General features: G+C 36.4%; 1 protein-coding gene across 8 annotated transcripts; it reads left to right on the top strand.

Moving 5' to 3' along the window:
* The first annotated feature begins 52 nt into the window (after nucleotides 1-52).
* Nucleotides 53-27958, top strand: mpzl1l (myelin protein zero-like 1 like). 8 transcript variants are annotated; one of them, XM_055046803.1, is made up of 10 exons: nucleotides 76-187; nucleotides 668-831; nucleotides 1921-3460; nucleotides 3605-3693; nucleotides 9250-9431; nucleotides 11660-11870; nucleotides 14541-14609; nucleotides 18377-18509; nucleotides 21415-21568; nucleotides 22270-27958. In XM_055046803.1, the coding sequence occupies exons 4-10, from the start codon at nucleotides 3672-3674 to the stop codon at nucleotides 22363-22365; spliced, it is 867 nt and encodes a 288-aa protein (XP_054902778.1). In that variant the 5' UTR covers nucleotides 76-187; nucleotides 668-831; nucleotides 1921-3460; nucleotides 3605-3671; the 3' UTR covers nucleotides 22366-27958. The 8 variants fall into 8 exon arrangements, with proteins under 8 accessions (XP_054902779.1, XP_054902776.1, XP_054902778.1 ...); XM_055046800.1 differs by lacking the exons at nucleotides 76-187; nucleotides 668-831; nucleotides 1921-3460; nucleotides 3605-3693 and adding an exon at nucleotides 4543-4818 and having other exon boundaries at nucleotides 18380-18509; XM_055046802.1 differs by lacking the exons at nucleotides 76-187; nucleotides 668-831; nucleotides 1921-3460; nucleotides 3605-3693 and adding an exon at nucleotides 4543-4818 and having other exon boundaries at nucleotides 21415-21520.

Below are 27958 nucleotides of genomic sequence, written 5' to 3'. Positions count from 1 at the left end.
TACGTTGCTTTGAAAGTGGTGAACTGTCCCTTTAACAAACTGCCTGCTCGGAAGCTAGCAGTCGGAAGCTAACTTCATCGTCGTGGCCGAGGAGCTACTCCTACTTACAACATAATGGAGCCCAGATGGACGAAGAACGTTTGCAGGGCTGTTTTATGGTCTGGGTGTTTGCTGTGCGTTATATTTGGTGAGTGTTAAACCTTAAAACTGATTTAAAATGCCGTTAATCAGAGTTAACTGTTTCTGGTATAAATCAGGCTCGTGATGTTGTCGTTGCTCCTCCAGCTCCTGAAACGACTTTGTTTAGTCTTCTGACACTGCTGGTCGCTGTGTACTTAAAAAAATAAAATAAAAATGAATTATTTACTTTAAAAAGCTAACAAATCTTGCTTTGTCTTAAGACATTTACAATAGAAAATAGACTAAAAAACATTTAATCATTATTTGTTGTTTTTTTTCCACTGCTGTTTGAGAAATGTTTCTTGCAATCAGATTAAGTTTCTGAAAGTTTTTGTTCACTAACCATAACTTTAAGCCTATAGAGTTTGTAAAAACCTGGCCGGTACGTTTTCAGACTTTTTCCTCTTGTGTGATGAACTCTTCCTCCAGTGTCTCCCTGGTAACCGCCCGCTGTGTTGCCATGGTTTTTTGCTTCCTTCACGTGCAGTCAGTCGCCGGACACGCTGACTCTGCAGTGATGGTGCTGAACGGCACTGCGGCAGTCCTGCGTTGCACCTTCGACTCCAGTGAAGTGGTGAGCAAAGCCAGCAGTGGGAGCTGGAGGTTCCGGTCCAGTCAGCCTGACAGTCAGAACCACTCAGCTCCACAGTGGTGAGTCCCAGCTGCTGCATGTTTACACCACAAAGCCGCATGTAAACTTTGGTGTGCAGCGACAGAGTCAGTCCAAGAATTTGGCAACAAAATGTTTCAAATGTCTGACCATGTTTATGCGTGCATATACCTTTGCACATATGCATACATAGAAGTGTTACCCCTGCCTCTATAAAAATGTAATAAATATAAAAGTAATCGATTGCTAAGTATGTGTGAGTTGGAAATGATTCGATTTAATAATTTGGTGGAACATAATTCATGGCGTGGTTTTAACCAGGTCTGCACCATTTAAATATATATTTTACATTTTGACGATTGTTCAACAACATAAAGAAAAAAATGTGACTTTCTTCAGTCTTTTTCATTGATTATTAATTTTTTGTAGCTGCAGCTGCAGCCATGCAGGCGGGTGACAAACTTTTCAGCGATATTAACGGGGAGCATCTCTTTGATGATTATTAACCCAATGGAATTTATTTCACTCAATTTGATTTAAAATGTCATGCAATTAATTTATTCCTGCTTCTCAAAAGTCTTCAGTCTGGTGCTCCTGCCTCACCTTGCTGTTTTTTGAAGGACATTTTTGTTTACAGAGACTTCATGATTTATTTCATTGGTTGTTTCTGTTTTTTTGTTTATTTATTTTGGATATTTAAAATGTTTGCGACAGCCTGGTGACCTGTCCAGGGTGACCCCGCCTCTAGCCCGAAATATTAGCTGGAGAGGCACCGACAATTCCCGACCCCACTTGATACAAGAGTGTTAGAAAATAGATGGACGGAAGGACGGACGGATGGATCTTTGAGAATGTGTTCTTGTATTTTTATGCCTTTGCCAATATATTACTTGAAAATGGTCTCAAAACAACAATATTGTCGTTTGTCGCAAAAAACTTCTGGGACAATTTAGCAAAATTTGATATTGTGACAGGCCTACTGACTGATCGATTAAGATGTGAGAAAATGTGGACAATGGGTGAATATCTTTGCACAACGGGGGAGTCACACAATTTTCTTGAAGCCCTTTAGAGCTGTAATGCAGATAGAAATGATGAAATCAGAATCGCCGCTTGTTTTTCGCCCGCAGGTCCAGCTGGAGCGAATACGGCAGGCAGAGTCCCTGGATTGGATCAAAGTGATCCTGAATGACACCAACCTGACCGACATCAGCCAGCTTCCAGAGACATGACGGCCTCACACTGGTTTCAGTGTGAGGCCGTCTAACATTATTATCGACCCGCAACCAAGAATTTGGAAGTACAGGAAATCAACAAATCAATCTGTCAATGCACTCGATGTAACAAATTTCCTCGTTAAGTTACAAACACGTTTCCTTACAAGACTTACTCTATGCAAGTGTAAAGGGAGCAGGGAGAAGAAAAGTCTCACAGAAACCTGTCCCTTTTTCAATAGTTACAGAATGCATTGTTCATGGCTGCATGCATTCAATTATAACAATATGAGTTGCATGCAATATATCATTCTCCTCATTTTTAACTCAAAAGTGTATACAACCTTTTTTATTATAAAGTGTTTGGAATTCACTTAAAATAAAGCATTTTTCAGCTGCTTATCCAAACTATTTCCTACTTTTACTCCATTCATCAAAATGCACATTTTGTGAAAAAAAGTAAAACAGTATTACACAGTTTTACTTTTGAAATCCTTCTGTCATTTCTGTCATCTGAGCTTAAGATGAAAAGTTCTTGTAAATTAATTGGTAATAATCAATTTTTAGCTTGAAACATAATTAATGGAATCTTTTTGATTGAATAATCTATTTATTAGTATGTTCTCTAGCCAGGGCCAGCCCAAGGCAAAAGCAGCTGCTAAGCAGTTACTTAGGGTCAATGGCCACTAGGGGGCCCCCTTAGTGGAGCTATTTTTTTTTCTTTTCTTTTTTGTGATGATTTCTTTGTTGTCAACAACAACAACAAAAAAAAACACACAATTTCCACATACAGTTGTTAATTTGTATTTCAATTATATAAATTTGATCCTGTAGGAATACCTTTTTAAATAGGCAAAGAGAAAAAAATAAATTATCTATGACTACAACTGGAACGCAGGACGAATAATGGAGAATCTATTGTCATTTTATTAGTTTTGAATTGGTAGATTGTTTTGTTCTGCTTGTGGTTTTGGTGGAATAGAATAGAAATGTATGTTATTGTCTCAGTGGAAAAATCCAGGTGTGCAGGCTGCGAGGTCAAGGTGAATGGAAGCTGACAGGTTCACAAAGTCTAAGGTGTTTGACTTTATCACACCCATACTGTGGACCAAAACTGACATAATTAAAAGTAAAAGTACATTTAAAATTTTCTTTTTCCATTTACTCTTACTTATTTATCTATTTGATTTCCTCAAAGACTTTTGGTTGTATTTTATTTTAAAACAATAAAATGTGCATTATGTGCTCAAATAGATGTATTAAAGCATTAAGTAAAATTCTCCTTTAAAAAAAAAAATATCTGGCACATTTTAAGTGTATTGACATATTTATTGGTCCGTTTAGCCCTGCGATGGACTGGTGACATGTCCAGGGTGTAAACAGCCTCTCACCCATTTGACAACAAGAGAGGCACCAGCTGACCATTGGGTCAGCAGCACCCCACCTGATACCTCTGGTATTTAATTCTTTATTTTTTTACGCTTTAAAAAGAAGCAATAAAAACAGATATTATGTGGAAACGATTAGTTGATAATTGCTTTATTTTGAAGAGCCCAGCATGAGTTATTGGCTCGTAAATATTGATATTCTCATTCTGCAGAGTGGATCAAGATTAGCTGCGTCTTTCCGGGGATCCTGCAGGGGGCGACAAACAGTCAGAGGGAGAAATGAATCTGCTCTACGAAGAAGGTGGGGAGACAAAAAAAAAAGGAGAGGAACATGACTGTGAAGTTGGCCTGTGATTCCTTGTTGAGGAAAGAGATGTTACAATTTTTTTTGTCAGTAGAACCTGAAGCGCTCAGATCCACTTCAAATATGTAATTTAAAGATCAAGTTGACCCCATATGTTAGAAGAAGAGTGTTAAAAGTAGGGCCTTGTGTGCCTAAGGACAAACTACAAATGTTAACTTAAAATGTACTGAGAAAAATGTTAGATGCAACACAAAGGGATCATCTTCTCCAAGGTTTCTGGTTTCTTTCTGCTTTCATGGTAAATAGACAACATCTATTGACTTGCATCTCAAGTACATGTGGGTGCAGTCACATCTGCTGCATTAACACTTTGGCAAACACACCAAGCGTTTTAAAGTGAAGAGCAACACAGATTGTGTTTCTATTGATGAGAACAGACAAAAAATGTTTTTCAGTTTTCTCAACTCGACCCCCCAATAATAAGCAAACTATACTATTTATTTCCTAGCTTTGGTAAATACTATGAAAGCCCAAAGGTTCCCAAAATATATTATATTTTATTTTTAGCAGATAGTGTAAAGGTTGAACAAGCTGGGTCTAAAATGATCTGCACTTTTATAATAGTCGAGTGCAGATCTGACATATGTCTGGGTTTATTTTGGACTGAAGCTGATTTAAAGCAGTAGTTCTTAAAGCTGGGGTCACAAATACAGTATTGCAGTTCTCTCCAGAAACGAACGACTATACACATATGCAAGTTATGAGTACTTTGTGAGATTTAAACATAAACAGGAATTGAAAAAAAATAGTTGATGAATATATTGACTCGGTAAAAATGCCTGAAGATTGAGTCAAGACATGGCGTTAATAGCCTCTTTAATTTTTATTTTGTGGTTCAGATGCTAAAAAGAAAAAGGAAAACCTTTAATCTAAGCGTTGCTTTGAAAGTGGTGAACTGTCCCTTTAACAAACGGCCTGCTCGGAAGCTAGCAGTCGGAAGCTAACTTCATCGTCGTGGCCGAGGAGCTACTCCTATTTACAACAACATAATGGAGCCCAGATGGACGAAGAACGTTTGCAGGGCTGTTTTATGGTCTGGGTGTTTGCTGTGCGTTATGTTTGGTGAGTGTTAAACCTTAAAACTAATTTAAAACCCCGTTCCGTGGCGCCTGAATAAGCGTTAACTGATTTTCTTTTCTGTGATAAATCACGCTCGCGAGCCCTGCGATGTTATCATCGTTGTTCCCCCAGCCCCAGTCCTCCGCATTAAAACGACTTTATTTAGTCTTACTGTAACAGCCGATGATATTTAAACACACCGGAGCTGGATTTGTTGCCTATTTATCTCTATCCCACTGTCACAAGCTGGTCGCCTTGACGTTATAGATGACAAGGTTTAAATTGACTGAAAACTGAATAGAGTCCGGTGGCAGACGATGGCTGCCGCCCTGTTCGCGGCTTCCTCTGAACGATAAAGAACGACTCAGGTCAGATTCAACCACTGACTGGTTCGGTAGTTTACATGTTTTAAAATCTCTTCTAACTAATAAAACATCTGTTCATATAAACTATTTTGTAATTCAACAGGGGCTTCGTGTCAGCCGTGTTTACCTACGTGTCACCCAGTGGGGGGAAAAAAGCCATTTAATGTAAATTTCAGCGAAGATGCTTTTATTTACAGTATTTTAAATAAACTATCTTGTGCTTCACTCAGTAGCTGCGGCTTGTTTTTTTTTTTACTGCAGCACCACATCAACCATGTTGGTGCAAACCACAAGATAAAATAGATTTTCATCATATCCTTTCACACATGTTGAGGTGTTATAATGTCGTCTTTGTCAACACGTCTGAAGATCTGGAGCATAATCGCTTAAAACATTGTGGTACAGCAATTGCAAATGTATAAAACTAAAATCTCAAGGTACTGTTTGTTTGCAAATCTGAAGACAGGTGTAGTTGGATTAAGCGTGATGTTTGCACTACTTATTCAGTGTATGTTACACAACATTCCATCTCAAGACACTTTACAAAAAATAGTCCATTTATTTTAATCTCAGCTTTTCCTCTTCATCCTAGTTATCAAACTAGCTTCAATGAAGAGTGGAAAACTGAGAAAGTTAAAAGTTGAAATACCTGCACCTAACGTAAACTGGAGAGTTGGGGTGCAGATTAGTTTAGAGAAGAATTATTCCATTGTTATTTTTTTTCTGATGATTAATCAATTAATTAGATGATGAATGCTTTATAATCTGTAGCAGCTAAAACATACTTCCAACAACAACTCAGCTCTTACAGTTGGACTTAACATGAAAAAGATGTGATTATCTACATTCATCTGTCAATTATTTTTTTTAGATTAATAGATATTTTTGACAAAATTTGATCTGTGTATTTAGATAAAAAAATTATCCTAAATGCAAAATATATGTATATTTTGTTCTGGGTGTGGTTTCCTTTCAGTAAATAGTCTTTTTTAGTCTATTCTCCAGTTAGGGATTAATCAATTACCTGACAAGTTGACAATTATTTCAATAATCATTTAGTCCCATTAGTCATTTCCAGGTCCTAATTTCATTTAACTCAACATGCAGCTATGATGCCAAAACTGTGTGAAAATCTAAGTACCTCCCACGATTCAACAACTTGTAAACCCGGCTTTGGAAATAACATGTGATGTGGAGTGAGTGTAGGTTGCTTCAGTTTTGTAAGGATTTTTCCGCATTTCAATCAAGTGGTGGCCTTGACACACACACACACACACACACACACACACACACACACACACACACACACACACACACATATATATATATAGATAGATAGATAGATAGATAGATAGATAGATAGATAGATAGATAGATAGATATACAGATATACATATCTATCTATCTATATCTATATATATATATAGATATAGATCTATCTATATCTATATATATATATAGATATAGATAGATAGATATATCTGTATATATCTATCTATATCTATATATATATATAGATATAGATAGATAGATATATCTGTATATCTATCTATCTATCTATCTATCTATCTATCTATCTATCTATCTATCTATCTATCTATCTATCTATCTATCTATCTATCTATCTATCTATCTATCTATCTATCTATCTATCTATCTATCTATCTATCTATCTATATATATATATATAAATACAACTTATTTTGATTGAATTCTAGTACAGAAAATGTGTTGGCATTCTATAAAAAAAATCAATTTAGTTCACATTCTCTGGTTTTAAAATAAAGAAAAATGTAAAATCTCTTCAATAGGAGATGTTTAGATTTTGTTCAGTGGGATGTTATGGATGTCTTCAGGTAAAATTATTTCAAAAGCACAGTTAGGATATGGTGCAGTGTTTTAGGGTGTTTTTCCCGACCTGCCAGTCCAATAGACTCTGCTCGATTGGTGTCCGATGTTGCAAAATTTTTTACATTTTCAGCTGTTGCGGTTCGTTTGCCTTTGAAAAACTAGTTTCCCTCCTGGTCTGTGGTGGCGCTGCACCAAGAACCACTGAAGGAAATGACACAAAAACGTCTGAAGAAGACAGTGAACTCAACTTCCTACTTCATGACATTGAAGAAGGAAGGGAAACGGAGAGGTACCAGATTTTAACTGTTGTAGGATTTCTCTTTTATCTTTCCCAAACGACCAGGAGCCATTAGTGCTAGGACAGTGTGTTTGTTTTGGGTGTACCCAGAATGCCACGTTCGATAGTCCACTTTCTGCTTTTGGAGTGGTCACTGATCCGCTCGGCATTCACATATCATGTTGCACAACCTTGGTAACTAGTTTTTTTTTTTACTGCTGGGAACAGTCGATTAGCATCTGAAAGCTAAAATAATACCCAAACTCCTCCATCGATCAATAATTTATTGTTTCCCCTGCTCCAGCGTCTCTCTGCCCGACTTTCTAGCAATGATTTGAAGAGGAGCTGCAAAAGAAAAGGATGTGGATTAGCAGTGCTTGCCAACAACTAATGTGTCAGAGGCCTCTTGAGATTTGTTACAAAACTCCTGCCCATCATCACAGCATCACCATGCACAGCAACTCTGAAGATGCTTAGATGATTAAGACTTATAATAACGTTTAACTTCCCTGTGGGATAAATAAAGTGGTTGTGAGTTGGCATGAATTGCAAAGAGCAGCTCGACATATTCACAAGTATAAAAGTGCATAAGATCAGATGAAATTGAGCATCAGCGCCACAATAAGGCGCTTTAAAAATATCTGCTCACATGTAAACACAAAACTGCTGTTTGTCAAATCCAAAACAGCCTGAAACCCTTTCTCACTAGAAGCTTCAATTATCACGAGAGGTTTTTGTAGAAAGTGGAACATCAGCGCCTTGCGTTTTCCTCTGAATCATTTGGGAATATTTTATGCAGCAGATCCACACACATTCAGCAGTTTGAAAATGGATCTTTAATCCTCAGGGAGCAGCTTAACAAACTGAAACTTGTAGTCTTTTATTTATTTATTTATTTTTCATAAACACTTATCTTCAGAAGTCTAGCATGCAATAAGAAATGGTTTGCTCTCAATCTTACCCCGATATCATCTGACAGGAAGGAAATGGATGACGACCACTTCCTTCTGTTTTTTTTTTTTTTTTTTTTTTTTTTGTGAACTCCTCTCCAACTGAAGTTTTAATGATGTTAAGTTGTTTGTCTTTCTGATGCTCTGGATTTTCTGCAGCCTCAATAATCAACCTCTTTAGATCCTTTGCTTCCAGCAGGAGCTGTGAAAGTCACTGGTTTGAATATGTCAAGTAATTTGTTTTTATACATTTTTGTTGTAGAAATGTTGAACCTTCCTTAAGGCAAGTTATCAATCATTATGATATGATTACTAATAAGTTAATACAAAAATAATCAACAAACCAGCCCTACGCTGTATTAAGTCTAGCAGAAATCGCTAACATGTTGTTAGCAGTATGCTTGATCTGCAGTTGCATCCATTTCTACAAATGGTCTGACTTTAGTCTCACAATTCTAACTTTAATTTCCGAATTCCGACTTTAATTTTCTGACTTTATAAGTCATAATTCTGGGCTTGAAATCATAATTTTGAGTCCATTGTATAATAATAATAAAATAAAAAGGAATTCTTTGCTTAAAACAAGCTCCCATATCTTGCTTAAAGTAACTTTAAGTGAGTTTTGTCTTATTTCTAGTGTACTACGACACCTGTACGAGAAAATAGACTAAAAACATCTGATGATTTGTTTTGTTTTTGCTGCTTGTTCATAAATGTATCTTGGAATCAGAAAAGCTCCTGGAAGCTGAGATTAGATGAACCTTCAGTTATCAAAGTGGGTGAAAACATGGCCAATATGTTTCCACACACCAACCAGATAACTTTTTTTCTCTTCTGTTTTGAGTTCAACCTAATCTTCCTGCAGCTCATTGTCTCCCAGGGACCACCTGCTGAGCTCTGTGCTGTTGTTGTTTCAGCTATGCAACCGACGCTGACATCCTGTTACTAACGCGTTCCCTGATATCAGGTTCTTTTTTCTCCCACTAAACAGTCACAGGACCTGCATGTGCAATCACCATATACGCCGACTCTGAAGTGATAGTGCAGAACGGCACAACGGCAGTCCTGCGTTGCACCTTTGACTCCAGTGAAGTGGTGACCAAAGCCACCAGTGTGAGCTGGAGCTTCCAGTCCAATCAGCCCGACAGTCAGTACTACTCAGCTCCATACGTGGTGAGTCCCAGCTGCTGCTGCTTGTGTCCTTTCTGGAACATTTCCCACAATCCCAAGATGTTTTCCTGTCATTGTGCGATCTGTCCTGACATGTTAATAACGACTTTAACTGTTCCCCAGGGATGGATGTGATGATTTGGTGTCAGACTTTGATTTTAGATCCCTTTTTTTTCCAGATTTTTGTTTGCTGTGCATGGTGATGCTGTGATGATGGGCAGGAGTTTTGTAACAAATCTCAAGCTGCATGTAAACTAAAGCTGCTTGTGGTGTTTATATTCAGGTCACAGCAAGGAAAATAGAGTCGTTCAAGACACTTAATTTTGAAGAAAAATAAATTTGTAAATAGGGCTGAGACTAACAATTACTTTAGAAATTGATTATTTTAGTGATTATTTTGATGATTGATCAATTATTCTATGATTTATCTTGATGATTAATCAGATAAAAAAAAGTGACGCATTCTGCAGATTTACAGGTTTCAACTTTTTTTCCCCTGATTTGTGTAGCATGTTTACATCATAAAGCTGCATGTAAGCTTGTGGTGTTTATATTCGGTTCCTGGCAGGCAAATTAAATTGCTTTATGACACTGATTTAAAATCAAAATCAAAATTTTTAGACAACTTATTGTCTGAAGGCACAGTGAAATAGGTCTAATTAGACTCAGACTTAGTTTATTGTCATTGCAAAAAGACACAACAGTGAATTTGGCAACAAAAGGTCTAAAATGTGTGAGTATGCATATACATACAGTCATACATACAGATTCGTGCATTTGTACAAGTGTTTCTGGTGCAGCTAAAAAAATAGGAAACATACAAATAGCAGTATTTTGCTAAATAAGAGTTGTAAATTAGTGAAAAGCAATTCATGCCACAGTTTTAAAAAGGTCTACACGATGATATAAAATGTATATTATTATCTGATTTGTGAATTAATCAAATAAAAAAATGGTACATTCTGCAGTCTTTTTCACTTAAGCAGTTAAGCTTTTTTGTACATTAGAAAAACACTAAGAAAATGCAAATAAATAATTTGATTTCTTTTTTACATTACATTGCTTGAAATGTAAAATCAAAGCATTCTTTTGGTGTACGTTTGAGCATTTTTAGCAAGAACATATTTACAAAGGTGATTTTTTTTTATCTTAAATTTGATGTTCATATTTTTTATACAGATTTGTTTTAATTACTGACCGATGTTCTTTTGGCAACATCGGTTTTGGCAAACGGCCTTTTTTAGTGTCTATACATTCCAGTTAGTGATAAATCAATTACTAAATTAGTTGACAATAATTTCATTAATCACAATTAATGTGATTAATCATTTCAACCCTAGTGCTAGACTCATTACTAACAAACATTAAAGCACCTGGTGCAATACTAATATCCTTCAGGAATCTGTTGTCTGAAGGAACAGCAAACTAAATGAACCCAAAAAGTGTCTTGTTAATGGAAAACCTGACTTTCGACCTGTTTTTTACTTTTTAATTTTTTTACAACCCGTTTTTGTTTACAGACAAGTCTGGTCAGGAGCCTCCCTTTCTGCTCTGATCTGCAAAATGTAATGACACAGCCTGGGGGTCTTTAATTTGCGGGGCAGTCTTGCCAGAACAGATGTATGCCGTCAGCATCTGGAGAATGCGTGTTGCACAATGAGCTGAGCAAAAAAACCTTTTTTTCCCCCTGAAGTTTCAACACTTTCCTGTTTAACAAAATCCTCTAAACTAACAACTCCATGAATCGGTTTGAGTCACTGATTGTTTTCAACATCTGGAAGGAAACTTTTTTTTTCTTTCGACCTTTTGAATCATTTTCAGTTCCAGACGAATCCTGCGGATGTGAAACAAATTAGGAACTTGAGCAAGTAGAGAATAGTTGGAGGAGTGATAGGTTTAAAAAGCAATTTGTCATTTTGTAGTTGCTTTGCACTCGTCTTTATCAGATATGAAAAGTAGCCGTCTGTCACTGGGGACAATTCATTCTGACCGTGTCATTTCAGGTCCTACTTCGGTACAGATGAGGTTTAGAGCCTCTGGAGAAACGACAACAAAACAGAATTCTGACTTAAATTTAAGATCTCTGACATTTGATCTCAGAAGATTAAAGTCTGAATTATTTTGTTTTTTTGTTTTTTTCAGTGACTCTAATCCCCTTTGGTAATTCTTTATCTGATATTTTCCGTTTTCTGTTTTTAATCTCAGATTAAATATTCTTTCCTTTTTTCTAGATTTTATATTTTGCCGACGGAAAAGCATATCCAGGACAAGAAGAATTCAAACACAGAGTTCAGTTTGTGGGAGACATCAACAAGAAGGACGCCTCGTTACAGCTGAGTCCGGCTCAGTTCAGCGACAACGGGACCTTCTTCTGCGACGTGAAGAACCCGCCCGACGTGTCGGGAACTCAGGGCCGAACGGAGCTCAAAGTTGTTCAGAAAGGTAGACTTAAAGATGTATTCATCTATTTAGATGTTCATAAGGTGACAGTACTATTTTCAAATAGTATAATAACGGAGGCATAATAGTGTGAGAATACCCACTCAAATATGAATAACTTTCATTTTTTAAAAACATTCAACACTGAAACCAGAAAACATTTTAAATGTCTAGAATAAAATAAAACAAAGCAAATTAAACAATAATAATTCAGGGTTTTCCCTAGAAAACTTGCTAAGCCCTGTGATTGGGGCCCTCAGGCAATCATTCATTCAATGGCCCGTTGTGTTTTTGAGTTAAAAAATGTTTAAAGTTGACAGGAAATTTGAAAATATCACATAACTATGTATTATTAGAAGATTATTGCTTGAATTCTGACTATAAAGTCTTAAAAAAAATGAAAACATAAAAACCCTAAAATAGATAAGTAATGCTTAGCTTGATGGGAGCCCCTAGTACAGCCTGGTGGCCTGCCAGGCTTATGATACACAGGGAGAAACCTTGTAATTAAAACAAATTATGATGACTCTGTAACCAAAATTGTTTTTACAAAAATTAATAATTATTCAGCACAGGCAAAAGTGGCAGATAGTACAGACTGACTACTTCATTCTGGCTGTCAAATGTTTGCAGTGTTTCTAAAAACGGCGGCTTGTCAGCAATATTAAAGGTAGCATCTTTTTGACAGTTGTCGTCCAAATGAGATTCATTGCACTTGTTTTCATTTTTCATTATTGATTTACTGCAAATAACTACATATGATAAATGTGAAGCGGAAAGAAAATGCAGCCAAAAAGAGCTCGTTAAAATGAATGGCCTTCCTTGATCGGCTGCTTTGCAAACACCACCCAATAGAGTGTGAAGAAGCGTTGCTCATGAGTATTCCTGCTTCCCAAGCTGCATTTTCTTCAGAATATTTTAGATATTCTCTCCAAAAACATTACGCAAAACGCCAATCTTTGACAAATAATTTGCAGTATCTTTGCGCAGTTATGTACTTCAAGTTTTATCATGGGGTTTTGTGGTACTATTGTTATAATAAAAGTAACAATCAGAACCACTTTTTTAGATAACTGTGTGACAGCGACTTTGTCACAGCAATTATAGCCATACAAGCACAAATACTGCTCTTGAAATTCATTCCCATTTGTAATTTGTTTCTTTAGGACGCCAGAAAGAAGAAGTGTGATTTAGATAATAAAACTACAAATTGTAACTGCATTTAATCATATTTTAAAATTTACTGATATTTATTGATCTTTTCAATATATATAAAACTAAGAATACAGATGGTTTTTAGGGTATTAAACATTAACTGGAATTTGTTGTAAATGGTAAATAAAAATATAAGAAATTCATTACATCAAATGGTAAACAGTACAATAAATGTCTATGTATGTATGAGATTTATTGATTTATATATGTGTGTGTGTTTCTTTTTTCAATTTCTTACGAAATTAATTGCACTGTCAGTTTGGCCTCCATGCAGCGGAGGGCGCTGCCGATTAATCAGTCTGTGGTATAGAAACAAACATGGCAGCAAGGTCAATATCAGAACGGCAAATTCAAACAGTACAGACTCTGGTGTGGGACACAAAATGCATTTTATGCAACTCTGTTTTGAAATATAGGCACTCGAAAAGCTCCTTAATTTATTACCTTATTGGCACTCATTCAGCTGAACTGCTTGATGAAGCATCAAGTTTTTATTCATGTGGGTTCCTCTTTATGTTTGAACACTTAACATGTGTTGTTTGAGGGGGAATACAGGAGGAATGAACAACCAGGCCCAGATGTGTCTGCTTGTTATTTGCATCCAGCTACATGAAGCGAACAAGTGCATGTGATGACTTGTCATCTTTTCAGATCCGCTCTGCTGGGAGTTTATTCTGCATGCAGAAATAGAACATTAGCTGGAGGCAAACACACCTCTCTTCCTCTTTTCTCTTTGGAGTCACAGTGTCTGCTTTGCTGTGACTCCAAACACTGAATTTCCAACACTGAAGATTAAAGTTAACTTTTTGATTTCTGTACCATAAATATGTCTGAATAGCCTATAGAAATTAAATTGATTAGGCTTTTTCTACATAATTTACTTTTGTGAATTTGACTTCCTGTGAGGTTTCTCCCTCTGATGGTATAGAGTTGGGGTTAGGACAATTTCAAGGGCTCTTGGAATTGTTTTTGTGTTTGTTTGTTTTTCAGGAAATAGAAACCAAGAGCCCTGTCAAGAGCTCAGTTAATCATATTGTTTGTTTACAGCTGTTACAGTAAAAATTAAATGTCACCCCTCCTGGACCAAAAAGCACACATACATATTTGCACTGAACGCCCCCCACCTGGATCTGCATGAAATGTTTCGTTCCTGCTGGTGATGGTGTTCAGCACCAGTTGGTAGAAAACAAGAAGACTATGGCAGCTGCTATCCTGCCAAGAAAAATAATAGTCAGGTTTCAAAGAGAGAGAGAAAAAGACAAGAGTGTCCTTTTGTAACTCAGTTTTCTCCAAGAAAGGTGAGTAGACTGTGAGATTGTCAACCATTTAGTAGAGTTAGTTTAGTTACAAACTACTTTTTGCCTCCACTTCACCAGCATTTAATGAATGAAGAAAAAATTGATCAACTTATTTATATATTTAACTTGTCCCTGTACCTTTTACTACACTTAACAACAGATGAGTCAGTCAGCAGCAGCTCTAACCCTGACAACAGCATAACCCCTTACCCCCATCCCAGTGGAAAAGGTGAGCAACACTGTGATCAATGACAAGCTAGTTAGCATCATTCCAGGGAATCTGTGGATTTTTCCTGTCTCTCTGCTCTTTTTACAATTACACATTGAAAACAATATGTATATTGCTGAAAGAAGTTCAAACTTTCTTTATAAAATTATTATAAAAATCAGCCTCCAGTCCTGCATTAGCTTGCATTTAAATTACAGATATCTGTTGCCACTCCTAAGTGAAATTAAAGCTGCAGTATATCTTTTTTTTTTTTTACAAATTTATTAAAACTCTCATTATGTTGTGACAGTGTGGCATGAAAAATAATCTGTGAAAAATCTATTTCGTCAACTTTCTCCCAGCACCTCTAGAAACAACCAATCAGAGGGGTTTTAGCGCTGTCAGTCACAATCTGGCACATCACACGTGGCTGCTCATTCTCCCTCCCCATCGCTCTGTGCTATGCTGCAGCTAGCATACTCTCATATATTTCAGCTTGAACAAAATGCAACAACATAGCATTTTGGATTGTTTTATGTATATTTTACATGTTGCCTATGACTATTGCTGGTGGGGAGAGACCTTTCAGTAAGCTAAAACTAATTTAAAAAAATAGGCAGCCTATTTGCATACAGTATGTGGACTGTTGTAAAATTCACTTGCAGTGAATATTGTGCTAGTATTAGCAATGGGCCAAAGAAAGCAACTAGGGCTGAAACAATTCCTTGAATGATTCAGTACCTCTATTATTAAAATTCCTCGAGGAAAATGTATCTGCCTCGAAGCTTTGTTAATTTATGTTGAATTATTTTGTAGGCATGTCACGATAAACAGTAAATCAATTAATCGCACGATCAATAAAACTATCAACCTCATTTTAATTATCGGCTTTATCGTTTCTTCCTGCCCTTTCTTTTTCTGTTGATGACACTGAATGAAAAAAGGCTCAATTCCGGTCCTCTCCACTGACCCTCCCTTCCTCAGTTCCTTAGTGTAATGCCCAGCGCACACTACACGATCTTAGAGCTGTCGGCTGATTGTCAGCCCATTTTCAAAACCTGAGAGACCACACATTAGCCGACAGAAATCCTAGATCTAATGGTTCAGTCATGCCATGTGGTTGTGACGGTGCGGTGAGAGGTTGGAGAAAGAGTTAGCCACTCTGACCCATAACAGCATAACGCACTGTTATAGTATTCCACACTTTAACTTCATTTCACTTTGACCAGGTAAAGCCAGATCTCCACGGTGCTAAAATTACACATTATACATGAGAAAAGTAATGATAGTTTACCGTTCTGCACCTCATTATCACCGATGATCACCTCCGCAACAACGTGGAAGACGAGTTCTCACGCTGCACAATAGTACAATAAACAAAAAAGGGAATATGCTTGTGGTAATACCTACTCATCTCTTAAGAACCAAGCAGTATAATGACTGTTACATGGTGTCCAACAATGGGCACAAAATAATGGCAACAAGTCCAGTTAACTAATTTTAAAACCAGGCATTAATCAATGCTTTACTACAATCTACCTGCAATGCATATGGCTAGTGTGAGTCTGACTGAATGAAAATCATTCTAACCTATTTACAGTATGTCATGTTGATGAAGAACTATTGAAAAGTTCTTGGGTTTATCAACTGCGGTAGCAATTCACTCCCAGTCGGTGAAGACCCCTGATTTAGATCAGAGCGGCCACAAAGATCTACCGTAACACACCACACATTACAGGAAGATTGGTTATGACATCACCCGCTACAATCTTAGAACACCCAACGTTCTAGATTGTCGTTAAGGGAAAATCAGGGGAAAATTTTGTGTAGTGTAGTTGGTACCAGGTAGTTGGATGTGCCCATCTTCTCCATTTAAATCTAACTGATATATATACAGTACAGACCAAAAACTTGGACACAACCTTCTCATTCAATGGGTTTCCAACGGCTGCTAACAGGTTGTGTTGAAAGTAGATCGATGTGAGGAGCTTATATACTTGCTGGTGATGTCAGAATTCTGCTTTTGGAGTTATATTGTGATGTCACAGTTTCGTTTGATAGTCAGAGTGGCATATGCACAGACATATGCAACCGGACTGTCGAACACATCAGTGGGCTTCTACGCTGTCACTGGTTGCCATAGTTACCCACCATTAACTTGTGTTTTTGAAGTTGTTTAGGATGTAGCTGTTCAAAACTGAATGATAAAATAAGTTATGCACATGAACTAAAAGAAGTGTATTTGTGAGCCTGCCTCTTTATTATTAAATTGAAAATAAATTCAGATTTTTGAAATTACTTTTCTTCAGGTTAACTTAGAAAGTGAGCCATTATTGTTACAAGTTAGTTTTCTAAACTTTGAAAATGTTATTGTTAGGGAAGCTCAAATATGAAAAATTGAACTGGTGATATCCAATAGTAAAATTGATGTTATGCTCGATTTACCAATATTGTGTTAATTTATTTATCCGATCACTCGATTAATCAGAAGACTAATCAATAGATTGCTCAATTACTAAATATTCATTTTCAACATCCCGAAAGCAAGGCAGTTGTAGGCCTTTAAAATTGTGACACTTTTGATTGGTCACATTGACTCAAGAAATTGTAACAGTTCTGGGTTATGGGCAGGAGGGAGGGGGGCAATTGAATTTTTTCATTATGGTGCTCAAGATTCCTGGTGGCGCCGCTGGCTACCATTCTTACAATGTTATAATGTAATCTCTGCATTTTGTTATCATTCTCACATCAGTTCAACCTTCTGGCATCACTATTTTAGCCATTATTAACTTCAGTGCTCTACAAGAATGGCAGAGTTTATAAAATGTTTGTATGTTCAACCTTTCTTGCATATAACATAGAATAGTTAATTAATAAATAGTTCCAAGTTTACTTTTATGAATGCTGTTATTAACTGCAGCCACCAAAAACATTGGCCATATATATGTTATTTTAATGCTGTATATTGTATATTAAAATCTATTTTGATTGCCATTTATGCTAGAGGATAGATATTATTAGGTGTTTTTTGTTTGTTTGGGTTTTGTTTTATTCTAAAAGTCTTTCTCCATTTTTTTTAATGCATAATAAAGACCTTGGAAACATAACGGAAAGCAAAATATGGCAAAACCTTTCACCATTTGCAGCAGAGTTAATGCACAATCACAGTTTACTCAACTCAAAACACCATCTGGAGACCCAGGAAGGTTAAAATTTCTTCTGTTTTGTGTTGTTTGGTGTTACTTTGAAATGATTAAACTGTTACATTTAGAAATGTCTATTTAATAACAGTAATGTGAATATTGTGATTTCTTTGTCAGAGACATTGTACAATTTCAAAATCTGCTTCATTTGAAAACGCCACAAATAAATTTCATATCACCAAATAAGCTCCAGAAAAATAGTAATCCAGAGAAAGAGGGTATAAGACTTCACAGTACCACCAGCTGACCACCAGCCTAGTCCAAGCCCAGACCACTCAAGTTGAGAATATCTGATAAAACCTCAAAGCTGATTCACTGTTGAGATTTATTATTTTATTGAATAATTCTGTCTTATAACTAATGTCTAATAATTATATATTTTCCTTTCCCCTTCACTATAATGAACTGCTGTGTGTGTTTTATGTGCAACACATTAAATCACAAAAAATTACACAAAATGTTTAGGTTGGAACATGAGGAAGATATGAAAAAAGGGTATAAATATTTTTATAAGTCGCTGTTGAAGACAAAACAGATTTCATGAGATTTATATAAAATTTTGCTTTGCTGTGTTTGCTGTTCCAGCAGAGTCTCTCCCTCAGACCAACACTAAGATTGTAATCTTAGCAGTGTGTGGTGCTTTAATTCTGCTCATCGCCGTCGCTATAGCTGCCTGCTTCGCCGTACGGGTGATTCAAAACCGGCACGATTACGAAGGGTGAGTAACGCTGCTCTGCTTGATCCCAACACAACTTGATGCTCTCATTTATGCAAACAGTTTGTAATGATGCAGAAAAGATTTTTTTTCTTTTTCAGCTATGTTGATCAAATTGTTTGGAAAAAGTAGGAATATTAAAACTTCACTCTTCCATCTAGTTTTTAAGTTCCAGTTATTGTCACTGTTGTTGATTCTAATTGTAAATCCAGATCTTTAAAAGCATTTAATTACCTGGTTGATTGTTTTGGCTTCATGGTTTGGGTACTTTTGTGGGCTTTTCCAAAGACAATCGTCTTCTTCTTGATTTTAACTCCTTCTGCATGGGAGCTGCATCTTCTCTTCGCTTCCTCGGAAAGAATAATGAACAAAACTTTGGATGCTTTAACTTCATTGGTCTATATCGAACTACACGTTGTACTATCTGAGGTAGTTTGATCATGTCTTGCATGTCAACACTGAATGTAGATTTTAACCTCACACTTGGTAGACAAAGTTAAATTTGTGCAGAGAGGGGAAGATCTCTTGTTTGAAGCCGTGGCAGCTTTGATTGGTGATCTTTGGGGTTGCTGTTTGCTCTGGTGTCAGTCATTGTTCTCCATCTTTGTGTCCTAACAACTAACAGCACACTGACATTTTCATTTAACATTACTAGCAAACTTGCTGTGAGCAAAGCTGCACATTGTTTCGTCATTCATTCACTTACATGCAATTGTGTAACCTGATGTAACCTGTCAGCAATTCTCCTTAAGGAACAATCAATCAATCTTTATCAATATTTATCTTTCACAGTAACAGCACAGCAGCCGCTTTACAGACTAGAAATAAAGCCGACCCATCCCTGTAAACGACTCATTTGAGTCCTCACCAATTCATTGATTCAACTTTTTTTGATCATAAAGAATTTTGAAATCAAATTGAGCTAAAACTGAATTAAAAAAAAATAAAATATGTCCAAAATACATATATACCTTCATTTATGACAGATACGGCATGAAAACCCCAAAAACGCACATGCAATAAAAAAAACTTTATCATGAAATATCAGGAAGCAACACCATCTGCCCTACTTGTGTAATCATGTAGTCCCTACATAAATTTCAGTCCCTTCATAAATTTGAGTTATAATTTCAGCCATAGTCCTCAAAATGTCTAAAATTAAACTTCATTTAAAATCAATCAAGACACAATTCGTATTGCATGGGATAGTTGTATCACTAGGGGTGAGTATGTCTTGTTTCGTTTATAATTTTTTGTGATAAATTTCTTATTGTGACAAGATTTTGGCTTATTGTTGTCACAATAAATTTCAATTAAAGATGATTAAATTTCCCCTTAACTGTCCTTGTCTGGAATGAAAGTTTGACTATTTTCCCCCCCACTGTTGGTTCAATAAAAGTGTCAATAAATACAAATAAATTTGAAGAGAAAATTCAAATTTGCATCACCAGTTCAGTGTTGCAAATCACACTTCTTTATGTTACTGATGTCCTAAAGAAGTGCATTATAAATGGGAATGTTTTTCAAGAACAGCATTTGTGTTTGTGGGGCTATAAGTGGAGTGTCACACAGTCGCTGCAATATAGATACCTAAAAATTATGTCATAAATAGTTCATATCGTCACGTTTATCGTTATCACATAGCACCGCAAAATATTTTGATAAAACTGAGTCCATATTTCTCACGGCTAATATCCTGTGTACCTCCATATTTAGCCTTCATACATTCAAGAAGGTTTGTGATGAATAATTCTGTCTTATAACTAATGTTGTAAGACAGAATGAGGAGGATTTACAAAATAACAGAAATCAAAAGTCAAAGACTGGATCAGAACCAAATTTGATGGAGTGTAAGTTTTTATGCATCTTTCATTCACAGAAACATGTTTTCACTGCCTGTATGTTTTATGTGACTGTTACATCTCTATCTACTCATGTTTACTTAGAAAATGTTAGCAGAAGGTCCTGCCCTCGTGGAGATACCTTCGCAACCTATTTTTTGTCATATAAACTACTTATCGTGTTCACAAAATGTAAGCTAAAGACATTTCTTCACATGATATTAAAAAAAAAGTGAAGAAAATGTCTCAGACTTGAGACATTTTGCTGCAGGTTATTGAGCCTTGGTTTCATTGTAACATTTTAGAAATGATAATACAAAGTTGATTTTCTGTCAGTCAAAGAAGCCACTTTTAGATTAAGGAGTAATATATATAACACAAAAAAAATCCCACTTTCTACAACATTTAGGTTTCTTTAATAAACATCCAAGTTACTTTCTGGAACTTGGAAGTTATTTTCTAAAACCTATAGGTTACTCTTAAAACGTTTGGGTTACTTTGTAGAACTTCTTGGTTGCCTTCTAGAACTCTGACATTGCTTTATATAACTCACAGGTTACTTTACAGAACTTTTGAATTGTTTTCTAGCATTACATGTAACCATGTAGAACATTCACATTATTTTGTAGAACTTAAAGGTTAGGTTCTAGATCTTACAGGTTACTCTTAGAACTTTTACTTTTCAGAACTATTACTTTTTCTGGCTTTTTGGTTTTCCAGAATTTAAACATTACTTTCTGTAACTTCTGTCAAATGTAATGTTTATTTTGACATAACTTATTTTTTCAGAACATCCATAATATCCACCATAAATTTGCCTAGAAATAACAAGGAATAAATTAAATGTTAAGTTGCAGCAAGTTACATAATATAATATGTGACTTGGGGGCCATGTTACCATCCAAATCCAATTAGTTCATCTCTGACCTTCTCACGGCTGCTTTGTTTCATGTGCTCATCACTCATTGCTTTTATTTTTGTCTTGTGTCCCGTCATATGTGTTTATGTTACTATGACTGTGCACCACTGGTTGCTCGACACCACTGCAAATCGTAACCCTAAACTAGATGTACGTCCCTGGAAGGCGTGAGCTCTGAAGCTCCGCGGCCGCTAAAGAAGGCGGAGTCCAGCCGGGAGGGCACCAGGTCAACCGGCCCCTCGGGTCCGCTGCAGGTAGGAGCTCCAGGACGAGGAAATCCACCGAGGGCCCCTATTTCAAAGGTTCTAGTCCATTTTAATGATGTTTCTGTAAATTCAGGCATGTTGTCAGGTCTGTCAGAAGTGAAGACCCAGATTTACGATTGGTTCTGGTTTGCTGCTTCGTCAGGTTGGTTCTTGAAATGACCGATTCAGGTTGATACAATACCAGGTCTTGAAGGTATTTGGTGCTACGCTGATCAGTGATTTATAAACTAGCAGATTTATTTTAAAGTGTATTCTCTGAGCTACAGGAAGCCAGAGTAAGGACATTAGAACTGGAATGAAGTGTTCTGTCTTCTTAGTTTTGGTGAGAACATGAGCAGCAGCGTTTCAGTTCAGGTGCAGGATTGATTTTTATTTTTTTTTTTTTTAGGTAGACCTTTGAATGCACTGTTGCAGTTATCAATTAAATATAGATTTCTAAATGTATCTTTTTAAATATTTTTCAAACTGGGAAAAAAGTTTTTTTTATCTTAATTTTCCAGTTTTTAGGGTATTTTTAGTTTCACATCTTTTTTCAGTTAAATAATTTTTTTCTTTGTTTCAAACTTTTCTTCTTTTGTTTCAGTTAAAATAATTTTTTGGCTAAAGAAGTTTCTAACAAACTTTTTGATCCCAATTTAGCTCCATACCTGTTTGTTAATTTGCTTCTGATTATCTGAATGTTTTGATCTCCACTCACCGGTTTTCCTCTGTCGTGTGCATTTTGTTTTGTGCTTCAGGGCCCGGTGATATACGTCCAGTTGGATCACTCAGGCAGTAAAAACTCGTTCCATAAGATGGAGCCCGTGGTCTACGCTGACATCCGTAAAAACTGAAGATGGGGACCAAAACAAACAAACAAACAAAAAAAAAACTAAAAGAAAAGAAAAAAACAAAAGAAAACATAGTAAAGTATGAGACCTCTCATTTAGCTGCTCTTGGGAAGGGTGGGAAAGGTTTTAACAGGGACAGAACTGGTGCAGTTTCTCTCTCTACTCTCTTCTTTCTCCATATTTTGTCCTATGAAAGCATGTTATATGATAAACTAATGTATTAGTTGTTGACTTAAAGAACAAAAAAGCTACAAAAACTCTCCAGTTGATACTACATAATATCAGCCTTTAAAAAGTTCTCCAAAACGGGGAGCAAAGTGAAAATAATGCCTTCATTGACATCATTCCAAGTGTAGATTATTTTATTTTAACCCTTGAATTGTTGTGCCCCCCTTAACCATCTAGTAGCCTCAGACACACCCAGCATATTACAGATCTGCAGGCTGTTGCACCAAGTCAGCTAACATTTACTGACTTCCATATCTTACAAGTGAAGGCTAAAATCATGCCGAGATTTTTGTTTCATCAAATGAACGACCAGTTTCAGTGAAAGAAAACGCCATTGCTTACTTGATAATTAAAACTGCTTGTGAGCATGCTGTATAAAAATCAGTTTAACAACTCTTATTTATTTCAATTTGATTGAGGACAATATATTTGTTTCACACAAAGTTATATGCATTTTTTAAGTTAGAGTTTTAAGTCTGCTGACATCAGAGTAGGGCTGAATCCCATTAAGTTTAACAATCAAACTCCAATGATAAATGCGTAAGATACACCCTAAGGGAGCAGGAATCTCCTTGTCATTTATTACAATTAAATAAAATATGTTTTTACCGGATTTTCAGACACGGGAAATCTAGCTGCGTTTTGATTTGCAGCTTTGTCGTTTGGCTCACCTCAAACCTGATGCCTGGCATTTAAGATGTTCCATACCAACCAGATGTCAACTTGCTTACCTTGGAGACATTTCACACTCACTTCGACTACAAACGAACAATGTTTTATACTGATAATGTTTACCAATAAAACTGAGGTCACTCAGTCAATCTCACCCAAAATAGATGAAAATAGTCCACAACAAAACATATGGATTGAATTATGAGGTTGATGTTTAGATTATTTCTGTAATTCATTCGAATCATTGTGTCATATTAACCCCTCAAAGGAGTGCCCCAGTTAACGAGGGTATGTTTTACGTACTGTTTGAATTACATCCTGGCACATCAGGGATGTGAGAAAAATGGGATTCAGCCAAACGAGCTCAGATTGTTTCCTAAAAGTCAGGTTCTGCTCCTCATTTAAGAGCCTGACATCATGGTGCTTTGAGTCGACGATGTTTACCCTGATAAAATGCAGGCAATGTCAAACTTTAAAAAAAAAAGCAAAGGTACAGAAGTTAAAGGTGCACTGTAAATACACAACACCGTCTGTGCTTTCTCTGGTGATGAAATGTCTAAACCTACAGAGAAAAAATGTAGAGTTTAGAAAGATGGTAGAAATGAAGCTACTTTTCAATTATTTTATGTCCATTTTCTTTATCTGACAGTGGCTTAGGGTAGTCAGGTACACTCGGTTCAATTAGGAACCAGAATTGCAACATTTGCTAAATTATCAGCTGCCGTAGTTCTCTTTAACAATGCTTCACTGTCTGAAATAAACCAAAGGCTTTGAAAAACCTGCTTCCCTCCTCGCCTGTGGTGACGCTGCACCAGGAATCACTGAGGGGAATGATTAGCGGTTGTAAGATTTCTCTTATGGCTTTGCCTGCTGTGCGATTTGATTTGGTTTTATTTACCCAGAATACCCTGTGCTGCAGTCCGCTTTCTGCTTCTGGAGTGGTCTTCGGTCCAATTGGCATTCACATAAGCATCCAAACCGCACCAGAGTTCACTTCAGACAGAAATTTGGAGGCGGACCAGAGTTAGCTTTTTTTGGTCTACTTTAGAGTTCGATTAACTCCTCTCAAAACGAACTGGACTTTCTAAACGAACCGACTGCAGTCTTATTAAAGCAGACTAAACGGGGCTGGAGTGAATGCAGCCTAAAGGTAGAGCATTTCCACCATTTGGTGGAAATGGTGGAAAACAGAACCAAACAAGAAATAGATCCGTCCAAAATTATGGCCACATGCACTAATTAAAATTTTTATGTTTTTATCCAAAAGGTTAACGCACATTCAGAATGTTTTTAATTCTGATTTGCACCACAGTTTCAAACTCTACTAATACCATTTTGAACACTTAGGAACAATTCATAAGATGTCATGGCTAAAAACAAAATCATATTCTTAAACATTTGGCTGCAAAGAATAATTTTGAGGTTCAATAGGGACTCAAAATTCTGTCAAACTTGAAGCAAAATACCTCTGTTGACATTTGGACGACAATTTTGATTCAGTCTAGTGAAAGTACAGCTTGCTGGTAAAATAAATCTAAAGTAGCCTTTCAGGTGCAACAGTCTGCAGAAGCTGCAGTTGATCTCCATCAAGGGCATCTCCATCGTGGTCTTGTTTTGTAGAGGCGTATTTAGTAATGTAAAGTTAGATATTGGCCCACAGTAACATTGCATGCAGTTCTAGTAACATCTACGAAGTGAAGTGAAGTTGGTACTGCTCATCCAGCTAGTTTGTTGCGCAGAAGAAGGCGCCTGACGTTGTGTTACTGTGAATGCTCCAGCTTTCTGTGAAGTTCTGGCATGTTGTCGTGGTACCAGTTGAAAAAAAAAATCCATAAACTCCCTTTTTGGATTTTTACCTCAACAGCTTAAAAAAAACACAAGAATTTTGGGTTTAATTTAATTTGAATTATTGCGGGAGTTTTGGTTATTCAGCGTCATGTTAACTTATTTGTTTCTAAATACACTAGGCATGTTAATAAATGTTGCGCTGAGGTGACTTTTTCTCTTCTTATAAAAAACAGGGAGATGTCATTTTGCATAACAAAACTTTTAAATACACGGTTTGCATGCAATTTACTAACAAGCATTTTTTCCCCCCAAATGTCTTATTTTTTTCTATCTGTATCATGTTTTCCCTCATTCGCGGGCCAAATATGAATGGTTTTTCTTTACAGATAGTGTTGAGCTTTAAATGCATTCCAAACTATTTTTTATTTTCTGTTGTCTTAAAGCATTTTAAAGCCAAATTTGTTTTTAAATTATGTTGACTTTTTGTTGTGGAACCAGTCTGAAAGCCATCAGCTCATGATCTCGAATGCAGTAAGTTTCCATAAGTGTGTTTGTTTTGCTTAACAGTTGAAAATGTTGTGCTGTTTACTGTAAGTCATTCCAGTGTGGTGTGCCTGTGGGTGTCTTTCCAGAGGAAGGACGGTAGTTTGCTGAAGAGGTCCAGAAAGATGCTGATTTGTTTGTTGTTTTCGCTTAAAGTCTTAATTCTTTGTAACCAGACACTAAAACCTACACAGTGCCTGCATAAAGTATTGGTGTGAACACTTCATAATGGTCAGAATTAAAGACTTCTTCTTTTAGTAAATATTTTAGTGCCCTAGCCAGAGTAGCATGTGAGCAGCATTTCCATTAATAAGATCAGACCAAGCAGATACTGTATATTGACCAATATAGGCTCATCTACATGATGAAAACAACATTTTCTACCTCAACAAAATCCAATTTTAGTAGTAAAATGGAAAAAAAAACAACCAAAACTTAAAAATTTCCCAGCAACGACAGTCCAGGCTACACAAGCGAACTTTAAAATCAAACCTCAAACATTCCTCTTTCCAACAGCGCCAGTATCTCACTGAACCACGAGACAAAAACAGGAAAATAATGCTTATTTCACCAAGCCAGAAACATAGATAGTGTCTTTTTTTTTTTTTTTTGCTGTTTTATGATAGTAATTCATGTTGGAGTAAATATTTCCACTCGGCTCCTGTAATCTTTTATTTCTGCGTGATTTCTGACCAGTTTCACCCTTTTTAGCGGCAGATGCACTTCCTTCGCTTTGACTGGTGAATAACGTGAATAATTGACGGTTCAATGGACGTGCCAAGCATCCAAATCACCCAGTGTACTCCAGAAATGTCCCTCCATAGTTTACAATGTCTGACCAGAGTACAGAATGCTTTGACCCACTGAGCTCAGGACACTTGTAGAAGTATTCTTTTAATTTTGGTTTCATTGCAAAGCCAGTAATTAAATAGAATGACAAACCGAGGATGATATATAGGTGGCACAGAAAATAACCTGAGAGATTTCAAATGCCACAGACGGTACCAAACTGTTCTATAATTGCTCCTTTGGAAGGTTCACCGAGAGTTTTATCAACTAATACGTCCCCCAAATTTCTATGCTGAGCTGTTTTTACTGACTGGATTTTGGTACAAATTACTGCTGTGTCCCATACTCATTTACTTTTATTCAGTAATATGAGTGCAGATTTTAGACCCCATAAGTTTTCTTTTATTTTGATACCAAGACAATTAAAAAGATTAACCTTGCGTGCCAGAGATATAATACAATTTATTTTGGGCCATGCACTCCATGGTAATTTAACAAAAATAGATCAGATCTTTAGCAGTGAAAGATGCATTAGGCAAAAACTGAGAAAAAAAAAAACTAAAATTTTTACATTAAAAAAAACTGAATTTTTCTCAGGGTTGAAACTAAGCTGAACATTCCGTCCTAAAATATTTAAAAAACAGAAACTGTGACATTATAAAAGCCATAAAAGTTATCAAAATGCAAATTCAGTGACTCAAAGTCCAACTTTCATAGACTTTAGTAGGTGTTTCTTCTGTAATATATAACTCAGTAGTGGAGATAAACAAAAAAGGGCTGTGTAATTTCCTTCTTTTATTTTTTTTAGCTTCATTTATTAACCTGTACGACTGCGTTACAAAAAGAGATCCTTATTTTGACCATTATAACTCCAAACAATGCAGGCACTGTGTTGTCTTCCACTTGACCCGTCTTGTTCGTCCTCAACCCAACAGGAAGTGTTCGGTTCTTGTTTTGTTTTCTGTTGCCGCTCAGCATCACGCATGTTACCGACTAACCCGACAGGAAAAGGAACAAACATGTAAAAAATACTGACAAAACCCTTTACTGCTGGTCACCTGGCTTCTAATCGTGACTTGTCGCAGTGTTTAGTGATGTTGTAAAAATTGTGATGTAAACTATAAATTATGAAAGACTTCATCTGAGCTCGTGTACGGGTTTCGGGTCTTACGCAGGGCTGAACGGTTCAGTCACGTCGAGTCTTACGGAGCGTGCTCAGTGTTTTTCGGTGGTTAGATAGTTGTGTGTTATTTACGAATTGTTTGGTATGTTGTGTGAAATCTGCACTATGTCTTGCATAACAAAGACAACGAATGCCCTGTGATTGTTTTGTTTTGTTTCCTCGAAGTAACCATGGCCTCTGTTTAATGTCTTTAAAACTGGAATGTTGTACATTTAGTGCCTTTTACATTTCATCAGCTAACTTGAACATCTGCTCAAAAATAGAAAATAAGATTCATTTATTTTCCTTTTATTGTATGTATTTTTTTATACACATAATATCGCTTCTGTATCCACTGTTCAAATTTTATATAAAACCTACTCCCGGTCAATAAAACAAAGTTTCTGCTCGTTA

This window comes from Poeciliopsis prolifica, unplaced genomic scaffold (assembly GCF_027474105.1).
Source record: "Poeciliopsis prolifica strain line A6 unplaced genomic scaffold, Auburn_PproV2 SCAFFOLD024, whole genome shotgun sequence".
Lineage (NCBI taxonomy): Eukaryota > Metazoa > Chordata > Actinopteri > Cyprinodontiformes > Poeciliidae > Poeciliopsis > Poeciliopsis prolifica.
This window is presented reverse-complemented; position numbering and strand designations above follow the sequence as displayed.

Coding starts and splice junctions, on each gene's coding strand:
- mpzl1l (XM_055046799.1), top strand. CDS start 4,746: ATGGAGCCCAGATGGACGAAGAACGTTTGCAGGGCTGTTTTATGGTCT. Junction 9,432..11,659: donor ACTACTCAGCTCCATACGTG/GTGAGTCCCAGC, acceptor CCTTTTTTCTAG/ATTTTATATTTTGCCGACGG. Junction 11,871..14,540: donor GCTCAAAGTTGTTCAGAAAG/GTAGACTTAAAG, acceptor ACTTAACAACAG/ATGAGTCAGTCAGCAGCAGC.